The 16,380-nt window shown below is 41.8% G+C and overlaps 1 protein-coding gene across 2 annotated transcripts in view; it reads right to left on the bottom strand.

Moving 5' to 3' along the window:
* The window catches only part of Pms2 (mismatch repair endonuclease PMS2), a 31,330-nt gene that overhangs the window by 14,476 nt on the left and 474 nt on the right, over positions 1–16,380 (bottom strand). For both annotated transcript variants that reach the window (XM_065452646.1, XM_065452645.1), the window contains exons 3-12: positions 15,858–15,960; positions 14,780–14,882; positions 11,313–11,482; positions 8,279–8,357; positions 5,854–5,951; positions 5,020–5,119; positions 4,836–4,920; positions 2,722–2,801; positions 2,006–2,096; positions 1,766–1,821 (exon numbers count right to left, since the gene is read on the bottom strand). In XM_065452646.1, coding sequence (XP_065308718.1) covers positions 1,766–1,821; positions 2,006–2,096; positions 2,722–2,801; positions 4,836–4,920; positions 5,020–5,119; positions 5,854–5,951; positions 8,279–8,357; positions 11,313–11,482; positions 14,780–14,882; positions 15,858–15,960 — 965 coding nt within the window. The remainder of the gene's footprint in view (positions 1–1,765; positions 1,822–2,005; positions 2,097–2,721; positions 2,802–4,835; positions 4,921–5,019; positions 5,120–5,853; positions 5,952–8,278; positions 8,358–11,312; positions 11,483–14,779; positions 14,883–15,857; positions 15,961–16,380) is intronic.

Raw genomic sequence — 16,380 nt, forward strand, 5'->3', positions numbered from 1 at the left:
TTATTAGCTTTTATGGCTTTAAGGCTTGTGCTGCTATTGGTGCCTTGAGCATTGCTACCTACTAGGCATTTTCTGACTAGCACTGCACTTGAGACCCTAAAACGCTGTGAAATACACAATAGTTCCCACAACAATGCCACTAAAGTGTTTCCTAAGCATTTAAGAACAACATATGTCAGATAATGCAGGATTTACATCCCCATAATCTAATGGAACTACGTCTGAATAATGATAGACTTTGCAAGTGCTTGCTTGTATTGCAAGAATACGTTTGCATGTTATCTCTAAGAAGGTCCCCAAAGCATAACTTTGTACCTTTTATTAAGATCAGGCTGAAACAGCTCAAGCACAGCAACACTGTATAGGTTGAATAAGTTTTTAAAGTGATGTTCATAACCAATGTTCCATCGGCTTTTGAAATACTGAGCCAAGACAATGTAACGAATCTATTCCAGTGCTATTCTTTCTCATGCTTCATCAGTGGTCTGAGCAGTGCTCTGCCCATGTTATTAGTAAGAATGGTCGCTCACGAGTGGTGAATGATAGGAAATGAACAGAATCAAGCAAGAGGAATCCTTACATTACACCTGCCCAGCTTACAATGGCTATGACATACAGCGTCTCTAAGGTACTGATCCAGTTAGATGCCAGAAGTCATAATTACCACTGGCAGTGCAGCTACATTTAGCAACGAGATCAGTGCACCAGCGATGACAGAAAATTTGGCAACCAAGTCGACCTTGAAGAAAAACAAGTGGCTGTTCACTAGCACACTGATGCACTTGGTGTACGGGCACATCTCAGCAACAGCATGAACTTTGATTGAACTGGCAGAGGGCTCTTGCTGCTGCTTGCCACCGAATTATTTCTTTTTCTGACAAACAGCTTCTAGGTGGTCATTCTTTGACAGTTGCAAGTAGGACAATGTGTTGGACAGTTAGTGCGCAAGTGTGATGAATGACCACAATAGTCACAGGTTGTATTCTGCCTTGAGCCCAGAACTTGCTTCGTTTGACAAAGGCAATTACAAGCTCATGCTTGTGAGCTCAGGCTCCTGCTCAGGGCAGCATCTACAAGCTTCCGCTGTGCATGTTTTACATTCTTTACAGGCATCTTCACTTTGGCGAGCATGCATGAGTGCTTCTTGCAGAGGTAACTTCTGGTTTCGACAACGCTGGTCTAATAGCTTCCAGTCTCATAGATGAAGAAATGGCCACAGACAAGCCTTTCTTCAACTTCATATTATCTATAATTGCAGCGTTTGACCACTGTGCGCAAGTGAAACGAAAAACATGTCGACAGTCTTACCAGGTTCTCGAATATGGTTTGTAAAGTTTATTCAACAGATGAGTGAAGTGATCACTGAAGAAAATCACTTCACTTGAAAGCAATCTCCAGCCCTCCCTACTGCAAGTAATCGAGAGAAAGTGAGTGGAGGAAGACAGAAAATAGTTCAACGAGACATTTTCACTTCAAAATTGCCCCACATGAACGTGCACTGCCATCTCTCTCGCACAGTGCCGCGTTCCTAAACCTATCAACCACAAAAATTTACATAAAACCTAGTTCAGAGTGGTGTGAGATAATGTGGAGGGCTACAACATTAAATAAAAATAAGGAAAAATAGGGAATAACAGTCAGGTACTAGTTTGCTAGTTTATTAGGTTACTAGTTTGCTAGTTGTTTGTGTTGTTTATTAGTTTAATACTAGTTTGCTAGTGTATTTTAACTTCAGTACTTTTCAAAACAGAGCATGGAGACTGACCTTGTCAGCAGATATTAAGTTCGCCAGCCGAGGGCTCAGATAGGAAGACATTGGACCTGCAGAAATAACGAGGAAATTATAAATGCTCCTCTGGAATTCAAGACAATGAGCAAAACGAGAACAAGGTGAAAGCAGGAGCCAACGTCTTGACAAGTGGGCTTGCCTTCTTCAAGACGACATAAGCTTTCCTCACCACACGTTTCCTCTGGAATTCAGGTGCTCAACAAGTGGGGTACTCACTCTGTTGCGACTGTGACAATGCAGGGGACAACGAAAGGCCCTGCCTCTCGTATGTAGCTGCGACCGGCCGGAACATTGCCAAGAGTGAGCACTGCAATTTATGCAAAACAAGAGGATGTGCAGGAGTGTGCTTTTACATGGATGCTTCCCACTTGTAGTAGCGTAAAGCCCTTTTAGCTGGTTCAGTATTTGCGTGCCCACTTTTCCCTTCTCATTATACAAGTTATAGTTGATGGCAAACTGCATACCTGAATTCTTTTGAAGTTGTTTATGTGCACTAACAGCTGTTGCAATTATATATACATGAAAACACACCAGTTCACCGTGAGGGGGCATGAAACATTCCCTCAAATGAAATAGAGATAGAGAGGCGATACATAACCACCGTGACAATTTGAGCTTGTTGATATGCCATTACTAAGAATATGCTGGTAGCACAAGTACAGAGGGTACAAGAAAGAATAGACAAGATAATGTGTGCTAACTTTTCATTTTATTGTTGGAGATAGCTATTTATAAACAATATTGTTTTGTCTATTCTTTCTTTTTCCCCGTGTAATTGCACTATGAACATTGTTTCAGAAGTGATACATAAGTATATGTGCAGACAGTAAAGATAACGTTGTCCTCAACAAGGTTATTTAAGTTCCCAACTGGAAAAGCCACTGGATATTTTAGCAACTCAATAAATTCAGTACCCACATAGCGTGCCTTACCTTGACAATAGCTAAAAGGTACTTCTCGTGATGAACAAATACTGATCGTTTGTCTGGTGTCACATTTACATCCACAGAATCTGCACAAAGGGAGGAAGGTAAAAAAAGAGATGCACCAGTTCGTAAGCCACCTGGCAGGCAGCAAATTACACACTGTGGCAAATGCACAGTGTGTAAGCTCAGCACCTAGAGGTGCACTAAGGAGAAAAATCATCCGAGCCGTACTAACAAATTACCCTTCTACTACACCAAAAAAAGCCACTCTTACTGTGATAAGAGGCTTGCTAAGCCAGAAAAGATGCAAAGATGATAGACATGTGGTGATGTTGCCTTGAAAGTAGAGTCACTGTCGCTGTCAGTTACAGGTATACCATGTTGTGTGACACCTAAAGAAAGAGGTCTTCTTTGGGCGGTCGGCCTTGCAGCTCAACTTGGGAGTCCACCTTCCTCTTCTCTTCTTTTGATCCCCTAACCCCTACCCTGTGCAGTGCTGTTGAGGTGTCTTCGCAGCAAGAGACAGTTACCGTGCTGTACCTTTCTCTTCAACTTTCTTTCTTTAAAAGGAAGAAAACTTCAATTTCATTCTTTAAAAAGAACATGGCATTGTAGCAACGTCTTCTGCTGCAGCTTTTGTAATATCAGAGCAGTTATTGGTGGCATTACATCTTAGCAAAAGGAGCTCTTCCACAGCGGTAGAATTGGCTGGTAGACAAGAGGAGCCGGTCAGCAGCTCCTCGCTAAATGTTCCACACATTATTCCAGTACACAGTGATGGATGAGAAAAGTTTATGAAATACGACTTGGAGCAAATAAGCTTTTGCAGCAAACCACTGTGGTCACACATGTTACATAAGAGGCAATATGCGTCCTACGAAAAGCTCATCTACAACATAAGTTATAAGTTAAATTTGAACCTTCAGTGAACACAGCAGAGAAGAAGCCTTCAAGCAAGAGCCCATATGTCATGATTCTCAGCCAGTGTAACAACTACTTTAGGCCTATATGAACTGACATCGCATAACATAACAACTGGTCACTGATATTGCGATTCTGCTGAGTGAAGTCTAAGAGGGTAGCTATAGGGGCTGATTGGTGCGGGATCTTCTATTTTGTTGTAGCGCAAGCTGAACAAGAGGGACAACAGAAAGGTACGTTTTACATGCACACAGCACTGTGTGCGTGTCAAATGTGACTTTCTGTTGTCCCTGTTCAGCTTGTGCTACAACAAAACAAAAGATGCTGAGTGAAGTTCCAGAGTGGTTACAATGCACTAGGTGCTCAGTCACTGTGGACTAGCTGGCAATGGACACAAAAGTGAGAGTGGCACAAACCAAAGGGAGTGCAATTACTTTTGTTGGCCCAGTTAAATGTTCCCTGGTTTCCCGGTGCAGTTTACGCTGTTCTCTGCATGCAATGCAACAACATGCACATTGGAGAAAACAGAAACTTTCACAGAAGACTAAGGAGCACTGGAATGATGCGAACAAGCATTGCACTGCCACCAGTGCCCTTGTGGAACGTGTTCACACCATGGGTCAGGAGATAGGCTGGGACAGCACAGGTGTCCTTGAAAAAGTGACAACTTTGAATTGGCACTTTTATCTTGAGTCGCTACAAATTTGGACAACTGCATGAACTTTGAATAGGAACAATGGGAAGCTAAACGAAACTGATGCTCACACCTCATGCCATGTACTCAACTACATATGAACTAGCACCCTTCATTGTGAACAAGGCTCTCTTGTGGGGGCCGAAATGTCATCTCTTCATAATTTCTTCATCTTGGTCAGCACCTGTTTTGTTTTCTTCAAAGGTGGGGATGCCACAGTGATGCACCACAACATGTCAGAGATAATGGCAATGCTGGCCGGGGCTGCTTATAAATAAACAACTGATCGCACTGCAGGACTGCATGTCTTGCAGAGTAAATGGTATGCAAAAATATGGCGAAATTCACAACAGCTTGTACATGTTATCAGCACCATTTATTGGGCGCAATATTCAAAGCCAGAGGCATGATATCTTTTTTTTTTTCACTGCACACAATTGGGTATCCCTTTGAAGCTGCCATAAACTCAGAAACACAAAAGCAGCAACACAGGAAAAAGCCTTACGTCTTTCAAGATGAATGTTGATTAACAGGAAAGGGCACTGGTCACGGTTGAACATGTGGTACGTACTGTTCACCAGTTTTGTTAGCTGTAGGAAAAGCGGACCACGAAACAATTAGATTCTGTTCTGCCAACTGCATTGCTTAACCAGTGTGAAGGACTGTCATACAAAGACTGACATTCTTACCTTTGGCATCTCGCAAGGTCTAGAATTGACAAAGACAAATTGCCTGTCCGCAGAGCTTCGGCCTGAACCATGAGCACAGGAGGAGATGTAGCCCTCTATCCTGAAAGGAAAACGAAAATACAAACAAGCTAGTGACCTAACAAGTTACAAGATTAACTCCTTCAGGTGCTGTGTGTACAGCTGTTCACATGAGGATAGTGCATCAAAAGCAATAGAACTGATGCAAATATTAGTATTTAGAACATGTTCCATACCTCTTGAAACACTTCTGATTAGACCTGCGCTGCAAGTTTGAGTAATATGTGTAAAGTGTGTTTGTAAAAGAAGTTGTAAGGCCTAGGTGTCTGCTTTTGGTATCAATATGTCATCATGTAAGGTTCATTGCTTTCATTGTTTTTTCACAATCTGCTATATCAGGCACATAGTTCAAGCGGATAGGCCATTTCTAAGTATGCTAGAAATGAGATAGTTATGTTCTCACATCTGACAGTCCCGTAAAGAGTTCTCATACGTAGCAGACATATTGTAAACTTGACAATATTCGATGAAGAATTGAGAATCCCTAATCCACTCTGCAGCTGTGCATAGTTTTGAAGATGCAAGAAATGTGATGAAAGTAAACTTTAAGTGGACCTAATTAATTAGTACTTAAATGAGTTAATCAGCTACCAGGCACTCAAGGCAAAATTTTGTCACCATTCTTTTCATTTAGCGGGTTTGTTGTACCAGTACACATAACTAGGGTGAAGTGTTCATGTAGCAGGCCTGCCCCCAAAAAACCAAGGGCCCAGGCGCTTCCTCTGCACACAAAAACACACACACACTTTCACACACCTTGTGCTTGGAGCTTCAGCCAGAGACTTCGTGAGTGCAAACTCTTCCAGTATTTCCTCAGTGGGAGCACACTGCTGTATTTCCAGGAGCTTTGCAGCCTGGGCATAATACACATATGCGCTCCACGAATTATGCCTTAAGGGCAAGCCTTCATCGCAATAAAAAAAAAAAAGAATGGCAGAGAGGTACAGACACTCAAGCAGACAAAACAGCCTCTTTATAAAAGGTTACATCATATAAACATAAATATAACACCTATTTTCTCTAACTTCTAGCCTAAATGTATGCACCGAATATATTCAGAAGCATACCATAATTACAAATTAAATGTAAGAGCTTTCACGACTTTTCAAGTTTCACAGTAAATCACAAGTATTAGTTACTAGAAGGATCAAGAGATGTCATTACCATCCCGCGTGATAATTCACACTGGCCAAGCACTCTTTTTAAATCCTCTGCTTCCTCCGTCTCCACAAACCTCCTCCTTCTGACCCCCCCCCCCTCCCCCCCAAATAAACCTCGATAAGACAAATCATCAAGTTCTGTCTGGCCCTCTGTCACCTCAGCTCTCATGTCTAGTCTACATTCTAATTTCCATTTAGCCGCACCTATTCTTGAACCCCAGCCTTAATAAAAATGGTTAGCCCTATTCAATAAAACTCCAGTGTTCTATAACCAACTATAATGAAACACAAACACAAGTAGTAATGTTCAAGGGTTTGCACTCCAAAAGCTCCACTTGGACCGCAATGGCCCTCAAGTAATTTTGACTACAGCGAATTCTAAAACATGCATCGCAATCTCGGAACTATACAGGGAATTTAACATTGGACAAACATAATGTGACCACTACGACTGGGAACCAAACCCCTGTGAACCTGTGCTTAGAAGTGAACCACCATGACTCACAGAGCATCTGTGAAAAAAAGTTACTGCATCAGCCACTTGTGCCGCTGTCATTTCGCTCGTCTCCAAACACAGGGGCATAACCAGGAGGTTAAGAATTTCAACAGAATTGCTCATCCTATTGTGCTAATTATAAAGTTAATAACATCTCCAACCCAAACAGTAGGGCATATTAGGGGAGATGCTCCTCAAAACATTTTGTTTATTATTTGTACTAGATATTTGAAAATACTGCCATTCATAGAGTTTTTTATGCAGATTTCGAATATGCCATTAGTTTCTGTGTATCTGCTATATTTTATTAGTTATATACTACAATACAGCATAACATAGCTATCTTTGTGGGCATTTTCTTTTGTATATGATTTGCACAAAAAGCATCATGCTGTAGGTTGTTTAGCTCGTTGTAGACCGCAGTGCCGATATCTATCCAAACAGCAGTTACTGGAAATATGCAAAAAAAAAGTAGGACACTTTAACATTTCTTTTCACACTTCCATGAAATATAACTTTGTACTTTCACGACTACAGCTAAGATACCGCACTTTCAAGTAGCTATCAGCACTTTACATAACATGAAGAGTATGTATGTCAAATTTCGTTAGTATAGGAAAATTATAAGTGCACAAGGCTATTTTCATGGGATTGTGAAAAAAATTACTTTCAGTGTAATAATCTTTTTTTGCATAGTTCCACTAATTGTGCATGCTGTTTGCATAGATATCAGCAAGTCTACAAAGAGGTGAACAATGGCTATTGTGAAAATTTAATACACAAGTAAGTGGCCGCACAGATTACTATATTTTGCCGTTGTGTAAGACATAACTCAAGAAAGGTAGCAGACAGACAAAAGCTAATGACATATTCGAAACCTGCTCAAGATTTATTTGACTGGTTCACTTTTCAAACCTCTAGTACAAATACAGTAATTTAAAAAAACAGTTTTTCGAGTAGTATTTTCCTTTAAACCAAAAAGCTTTTTTAGCTCCAGTCATCATTCAAAAGTCACATGCTTCAAAGAGAAATGTGTACATTGTGCTGTAGTGTCAATATATAGGGAATCATGCCAGTGACTATGCTAATAGCTCCAGTCTTTCTCGGTTTTGAATCACTACAGCCTTTCCTTTGTTACTACCGACAATTTTCTTACACGACCTTTTAAAGAAGAATTAATCTGTAGATTACCCAGTTCTTGGTTGCAACAAAGATTAGAGTCAACTTGGAACTGCTGCCAATTTTGGTATATGATGCACAAAAACCTGGCACATGTTGCACAAGTTATGATGATAGACTAGTTGTCATCAATTCACTCATATTATCACTTCAGTAAAGGTACAGTCCTGTAATTAACACAAAAATTATTCATTTTTTAAATTATTACTAAAGCAGGCCACATGACGATGTAGGTTACACTAATATAATATTGCTATAAACAGCTAAATGTGTCCTTCTTACAAACAGTGCTCCTATAAAGTGCTGGCAACGCCACTGCCCCTGTGTGTTCACCAGCCTTGCATACCTCTTTTGCACCATACACGTTTGCTATACGCTCAAGAACTGCCTGTGACCCCTGGCTATTGAGGATGACTTGCTTGCGCCTGCAAAACACAGACACAAAAGAAGTTAATTCTGGGGTGTTACATACCAAAACCACAATATGATCATGAGGTACGCTGTACTGAGGGACCCCAGATTAATTTTGACCATCTGGGGTTCTTTTACATGCCCCCATGCACGGCACACAAACATCTTTGCATTTCGCCCCCATCGAAAGACAGCTACCGTGGTCAAGGTTTGGCCCCATGCCCTTGGCCTTAGTAGCACAATGCCAAAGCCACTACTATGCCACCACGGCGGGTATACAAAAGACAAAGACACAACATGTATCAGTGCCAAACTAGAGGCTATGCTAGACAAACGCCGTAAAAAACAGAGCATGGAAAATATAAAGCAAAAAAGATATAGTTCAAGTCCATAGATTGTAAACTGCACACTGGGTTAATATGTAAAGACAGGCCATTTAGAGTGCCGAAAGTGACCAAAAAATAAAGTTTTTCCAATCAGGTACCAAGATAATGCAGAACAAGTGACTTACCACAACAACATGTTTTTGCCTATCGCCATAGCGGAATGAAATAAATTGCCAGAATTAATTATCATTGAATATGACCCAGTAAAGTTGCAACATTTATATTAGCACAATTTAATTACAAGCTGAAGGTTGCCCTATTTGCTTTTTGATTGCTCTTGTGCTTCTTTTTCCCTCTATTTTTTCCGAACCAACTGTTGTTGAATTGTGCATCGTGCTGCACTGTGTATACAGGGTGTTTCACGTAGCTTGCACCAAGGATTTAAAAAAAAAGTGATTAACTGCAGCTGAATGAAACCAACGGCATATGTTTGCTGTCATGTGGCGCTCCCTAGAGTATTTTTTATATTCTGCTTAATCAGTTCAGTAACTAAGATGAATCATGAAATATTTTTTATATTCACTTTAGGGCCAAGTGCATTTCGTCGTGTTGTAGAGGGGGTTCAGAAATTACTGATTCAATGTTTTGTGGCAACATACATGCTGCTTGGCGATATTTTTCGGCATTTAAGGAAAGGCCGCAAAATATAAAGTAAAACCACATGATTGCGCTCATGCGTTATTGTATTGCAGCACTCTCAACCGTGTGTGTCATGCTTATCACTTATCAGGGACGACAACGCTTCCTTTTCATGTGCCACCGCCAAAGGTGCTGACACATTGTGAAGCTGATGCCTAGAGCCACAGCCACTCACTTCGCCCTAGTCTGTGCGCATGGTTCTTTCACATGGTGTGCACTGCAATACAGTAACGCATGAGTGCAGTCATGTGGTTTTATTTCTTATTTCGTGGGTTTTCCTTAATGCCAAAAAAATCACCACGCAGCATGTACGTTGCCACAAAAAATTGGATCGATCGTTTCTGAACCCCTTCTATTACGCAATGAAATCCCCGTGGCCCTAAAGAAATTATTAAAGCTCTTGCATAATTATTCTTAGTTAATTACCTATTTAAGCAGGAAACAAAAAGAATACTCTAATGAGTGCCACATGATGGCAAACCCTATGTCATTGGTTTCATTCAGCTGTGGCTAACCACTTTTTTGAAATCCTTGGCACAAGTTATGTGAAACACCCTGTATATGGCACTGCAATATTCCTTCCCATCTGGTTTCAGTGGTTCATGTTTTAAACCAACATATTTGGTTACCTTAACCCTGCTGTTCTTGATTGTTTTCTTTCCTCTGAAAAGTTTGCCCATTATACTTCGTATAAGTGATTGACTCTACTGTATCATGTAAATGATGTAAGTGCACCCCTTCACCCCCCTCCTTATATAGTGTGTATAATACCACAGAAAGCCTTTCAAGGAAGGAAGTAAAGAAAGAAAGAAAGAAAGAAAGAAAGAAAGAAAGAAAGAAAGAAAGAAAGAAAGAAAGAAAGAAAGAAAGAAAGAAAGAAAGAAAGAAAGAAAGAAAGAAAGAAAGAAAGAAAGAAAGAATAAATGATGGATGAATGCTGCTTTCAGGCTGATGGTAATGGCTTGCTTACGCATGCCCTTCACTAGATGTGAGTACTTTCCCACGTCTCTCCAAAATGACTTAGTGACAGAGTGGAATGCATGCATATGTTCAGTTACAGATACCAAACCTACGAACATTAGTGGCTGCATCCCACAAGCTCCCACAACAGCACTGGCTCCAATGTTTATTACAAGCATATGCAAGTGAAGGAACCACCCTTGCTCTGACACCAAGCCCAGTCATGCAACACCAAGCTTCTCAAGCTCTCTTTCATGTATCAATGCCTCCAAGTCTGTTCTCACAAAAGACCCTACAAAGGGATTCCTGATAAAAATGTCATCTTCATCCATACTGCTAAGCTTCTCACCTAAGCAATCTAAGGACTTCCTGGCAAGGCACATGTGAAGAGCCAGGGCAATTTTTTGATTTTCTTGGAAACACACCTGCCCAGACGAAGTTCTAATGATGCGTCACTATCATCCGCAACCATCGACTGGTCCCACCAGAAGAATTAATCTCAGCCTCTGTTCAGAATTGTGGCTATGGGTTAGGCTTTACAAGATGTCCTTGAATATTTATTGACAGACAAAAGAGGGTGTTCGACAAAGGAGTCATCTGTATGCCATTCGGTGCTGCACAGCTGAACAAGCTGTGAGAGCTCCTGTCACGTAAAAGGAACTGTCTCTCAATGATCAAAGTACATCATGTCTTCTAGTTTATACAAAGTAGCTGAAAGCACAGAGAGTAAGAACACAGTTGTAGGTATGCTTCACTCACTTGTCAGGCACATTTATTCGTTGTCCTTCCACATGCACCTCGTTCCTCCCGTTTACCTCAATCTCCTTCACCATTAAACAATTTACAATGGTGCTTTTGTATGCGTGGGATCCCACGCATACAAGTGTGTCTCCCATTCAGAGTAATGTAAAGGAAACTATGCCATCTCGTCAAAGAACAAGAGCTTTCAAAGAAGCACTGCCCATCGCCATGAGTGTATCTTACCCTCCTTCGGTGAAGTTGACACACGATATGTTGACCTTAGTGACAACGAGGCAATAGCCTGTCAGCAGGGTGACCATCTTGCCGAATTCCCGCTTCAGGTTGGCCACAAACTCCCGGTGCCGGACAGGCAGGGTGGTGAACAAGTTGTGCAGACTCACTGTGGTGCCTCGCTACAATAGAACGGTTTATTGGTGCATGCTTGTTGCCAAAACCACTTCTAGGCTCACTACCACAAAAAATTCAAAAGCGCAACAGCGCAAGTACACACTGTGCAAAAAGACACTGACATGACACCCTCTGTTCACAACTTTATGTGGCAATATGCACAAGTAGGGAATGACTCCAGGCTTTTCCATTCCCTGCTGTTCATGCACACCCTTTGAATTTCTTCAGGAGGGTCTCTGCAATTAAAGCCCCTCTATGAAAGTTTCTGCCAACCAGGTTAGGTACTGCTAACTGATCCTCCTCCTCTACACTCCTCTCTCACTCATCACTTCAGCTTCCTATGTAAAGTAGAATTTACATGGTTGCAGCTACTTAATCCAAGCGGAAGAGACATTGTCTACCACCTGCTACTGCTGTGTAGAGGTGCAAATGTGCAGCAGCAGTGACAACTGAATTTCAGGAAGCACAACTGGTGTTAGAGATGACTCAAGGAATGGTGCGTCAAATCACAGGTTGGCACTGTTTAGCAAGAGATGTGGTGGGGCATGAATGGAGAGGCTTTAACCGCAACTGCTGTTAGCCCCAATTGCATGAAGCAGACTGACTGCAGCCTCTAAGTTTGTTCTGTGACGTTAGCCTGGATAGTGTGGCCACACAACTTCCTCAAGTGACATTTTAAGCAGAAAGATGCTATGATCCTTTTTACAATTGTGGAACAAGCAAACCACTAAGTAGCAAGTCTTTTCGAGTTTGTAGTTAAATATACCAACAAGTATGAGCATTCTTGAATATAATGTTGAAGTTTAAAAATTACACAGCACCCTGGGATGGCAATACATAGGTGAAGGTCAGCACAAAACTTTCAAATCCTGTCAAGAATGCATTAATGTGCCTGAATCATTGCAATTTTAAACAATCAGAAAATTGTCCACATGCAGTGATGTGATTGGTCCCAGCCACAATGTTGCAGATTTTGGAGCAGCTAAAATCTCACCTTATAGCAGCACATTAACATGTTTTTTTAAACACAAGTCGAATTGAACTTGTGTTTGTAGCACGCTACTACGTGCCACAAGCGTCCGGTCACAAAAGACAACAAGGACATGCCCAGCACGCTGACGGTGCACGAGCAGTGGAGTCGGTGGAATGAGGCTTTTGCCTGATTGAGCGGCTCCCGACTAAAAATATAATTTGTGGACACCAGGCACCAGCATCTGTCAGATTTTTCTTCAACCATATGTTCTAGCTTATGAACTTAGATTGTGAACTAGTAGTTTTTGTGTCACTACTTGTGAAATACTTGCAGGAACTCATTTTTGAGTGATATTGTGTTGCTATGGCTTTTTTATCCTAAGTGTTCATCTTTTTAATGCACATCAGAGGAGCAGCCAGCACCTCTACAAGGTGCCAATATCTCCTCACATACATGCAATTTCTTTTTTAAATAAACATTTGAGAGCAATCACTAGGCACACATTTTTGAAAATATTTACTCTACATACAGTAATACTACCACAACCTTGAATAAGAATCAGTATATGCTCATGTGTATATTCAAACAGGCTTTATCGTTTGGAGAGCTTATGTCAGCTTGCTATTGCCACAGCAAGCCAGAAACCTTCTCCATTCCGGCGCAGTTTCGTGAACGTCTATCAAACATGGCCACAAATGCTCCACAAGTTTTAAAAAAACTGCACTTATCACATACATTTTGCGCACAATACCAACCAAAGTCTTGTTGTGGGCTTGTTTGGAAAATAAAATCATGTTGGTACAGTATATACATACTTTAATGCCTGAAAATTTGATGATCCCCCCCCCCCCTTTCTCATGTGGTGTCCCCTCCTTTTCTGAGTTTGAGACCAGTCACGATGTTGCAATCATGAAGCTATACCAACTTGCCCGATTTTCCATCGTGCCTTACTCGCATAGCGAACATAGTAGTCATTAAGATCTAACAACATTGTAATCAAATTTGGGACGTTTCCACTTTTTAATAATTTGGGAATATGGTTAAAAGGGGTAAACAAAAACGCGGGGCACTTCGCCGACCAAATAAAGATTTAAAAGAGAAGAAGACGTTTTGGCTCCCACACGGGAGCCTTGTTCACAGGTAAAATAAACAAAGGTGCTCGAGCAGCTCGCTTAAATAGTCTAGAACACGTGACGCAGGCAGCGCGCATACACTGACGGCAGATTGCCATCGCTCCTGTTCAGAGTGTGTGGCGTAGTCTGGATCATGAGGGACTCAAGATAAAGGCGTCGAGATAGCCCTTTTTCCCTGGCAAGGACACGTGCCTGCCCCCAGTCGATTGCGTGGCCGCTTGAAGTGGCATGCTCAGCCAAGGCACTGGATTTAACATTTTCTTTTTTGACGTCATAATTGTGCTGTTTAAGATGCCTTTCAAAGTCACCAGTTTGGCCAATGTACACGTAGTCGCAATACGCGCATGGAACAACGTACACAACACCTGGGAATTTCTCTTTTGGTAATTTGTCCTTAACATTGACGAGTGATTGCCGTAGTTTCTGGTTTGGAATGAGTGCCACTTGAACATTGTATGAACGCAGAATACGGCTTAGAGCTTCACTCGTGGACGGGATATAGGGTATTCCGGCGCGCTTTTGACTAGAGGCAGCATGGGGTAACTGTAATGAGGGAATATTATCAGTACACAAAGCTTCTATGCAAGCTGCCATCATGTGCTATGAACTGTATCTACATGAACAGATGTTCCACAAGCACCCTTGCTCCATGATGTGTATAGCAAGGCAGTTGGCACCAGGGTGTGCGTCTCACTGTAGGGTGTCTTGATGCCGGCATCCCCAATGGCGAGATGTGGTGTCAGATTACACTTCTTCACAGCCAAAAGCTATCAGCAGAATTTAGATGTTGCAAAGGTAGCTTTCAAATGTGGCACAGATGGTAACTGGTGGCCACCTACTAGACACAAGCCAAGTTAGACCTCTGACTAAGGCACACTGTATCCGTTCAGCGGTGACGAGTGTGATTTGTCTTCTAGACACAGGAGGCAATTCCCACTTCTGTGTAGTATGGAAATCTAAACCCTTCTTTCAATATCCTGCAGAATAGATGCGACACACTGCCTGCCTGGGTCCACATGAATCTCAAATATTCTGTAATCAACTTAGCGTCGTGACATACTGATGAAATAACAGTAAAATGAAAAGCAAATTCTAAGCCCAACACAATGAGACTACAACAGTCAGATAACTTCAGAAACCAGTACTAGAGTAATGCTATGACTGTGTGCTGAATGATCTACTAGGATAACACTTACATCCCTGGCGCAGGGTGACTTGGAAGTGATAGCACCATGGTGGTCGTATTTGAGCAGTGTTGCTTGTGCAGCATCCTTGTGACGGGTTGCAATTGTGACATCACTGGAACAAAGGACGACAAAGAAGACACCTGTCACACTCCTCGCACTTCAATTCCCAGCAAGAACATTAACTCCTGGAAAGTAGGGCCATCCATGGTTGCCAGATCTTTCAAGAGATTCTTTGATCGACCCTTGCCATCCACTCTCTGATTTACTCTCTCCTGTAGCGCACTCGATGGCTAGTTACCGCATGCATATCCTATGGTGACAGCCCATTTCCCATGAGCCTTTCATGTATTTTATGACTAGGTTTCAAGACTGCCACATGATTCTCCCTCCTAGTCTTTTTCCTTCCTCCTGGTTGCAGCCATGACATGCACTGCACATAAATCACTTTCACACCCTTCTAGAGCTTCTTATGTTTGTTAGCTTCTTATGATATGACTAATAAAAATCGAGCCCCTCGGTTAACCCCCTTTCTTCCCTTCTAGAGAGTGCAATTCATGTTCATAAGCCAATCTCTCGTAAATTGAGTTACCTAGTTTGTATTTGAGTCTAAGCTGTTCTTACTTCTGTGTCAAATTTCAGTGCCTACTTTTCAAGCAGAAGAAAAGTGCTTCAGTCATCATTACAAAGTGGTCCAGAGAACAGGTACAAAAAAGGTGTTGGCAATAGTCATGTAAGGAGTTGTATGCTAAACTTATCACACGTTGTCTTTGATTTCACTCTTTTCTTTTTACTGTATTTCACTTATTATCACTTGTATCTTTGAATCACTGCACCACAATTTTTTATCTATTTAACTGTTTCAGTGCATTAAATTCATCCAACCTTGTTGAATTCTTTTTTATCTTCGTGTGAGGCCGGGTAATAAGTAATTTCCGCAAGCTTTATTTCCTTAGTCAGATGTACTTTAAGAACAAAACAATAAAGAAACCTGAAAGCAGTTGGGATCTTTCACAACGTCACGGTTACAAACCTCACAATAACATAAGGAGTCACACTTGATCTTATCACAAGCCCTCGTTAAACTCACCAAAGTGCACAGAGGGAACTCAGTGCCTCCCCTCGGAAGCCAAAGGTTGCCATGTCTTCGAGGTCAGAAAATTGGCGCAGCTTTGACGTGTGGTACTTTAGGGCTGCAGTCGAGTACAAGGAGAAAACGTGATCACAATGCAAGTTAATTTGACAGTTTGGACAGTCGTGTGTGTCTGGTTGCAAGGCAAGGAGCCACGGTGTTCAGAGACAGTTGCGGGTTTCTATATCACATGCTTTGTGCTCAAAACTCTTCGGCAGTCCTTGCTCTAGAGCGCACCGCTTCCGCTAGACGATGGTTATCGCAAAAGTCGCCGGCGCTGTCAGAGCATAGTGGCTGCCATTAGAACGTACTAGGATCGCGGAAGATGTTTTTGATGTACTAAGTAATATATTGCGCCGCTGATTTACGCGGGCAGAGTGCTGCCCACTGGTCTTGTAAGTCAGATATCATGTCAAAGGCAATTTCAACACACCAAAGGACAGGGAATAACGTACATTTACAAGACTTATCGTTTGCTACG

Source organism: Dermacentor albipictus, chromosome 8 (genome assembly GCF_038994185.2).
Source record: "Dermacentor albipictus isolate Rhodes 1998 colony chromosome 8, USDA_Dalb.pri_finalv2, whole genome shotgun sequence".
Classification (NCBI taxonomy): Eukaryota; Metazoa; Arthropoda; class Arachnida; order Ixodida; family Ixodidae; genus Dermacentor; species Dermacentor albipictus.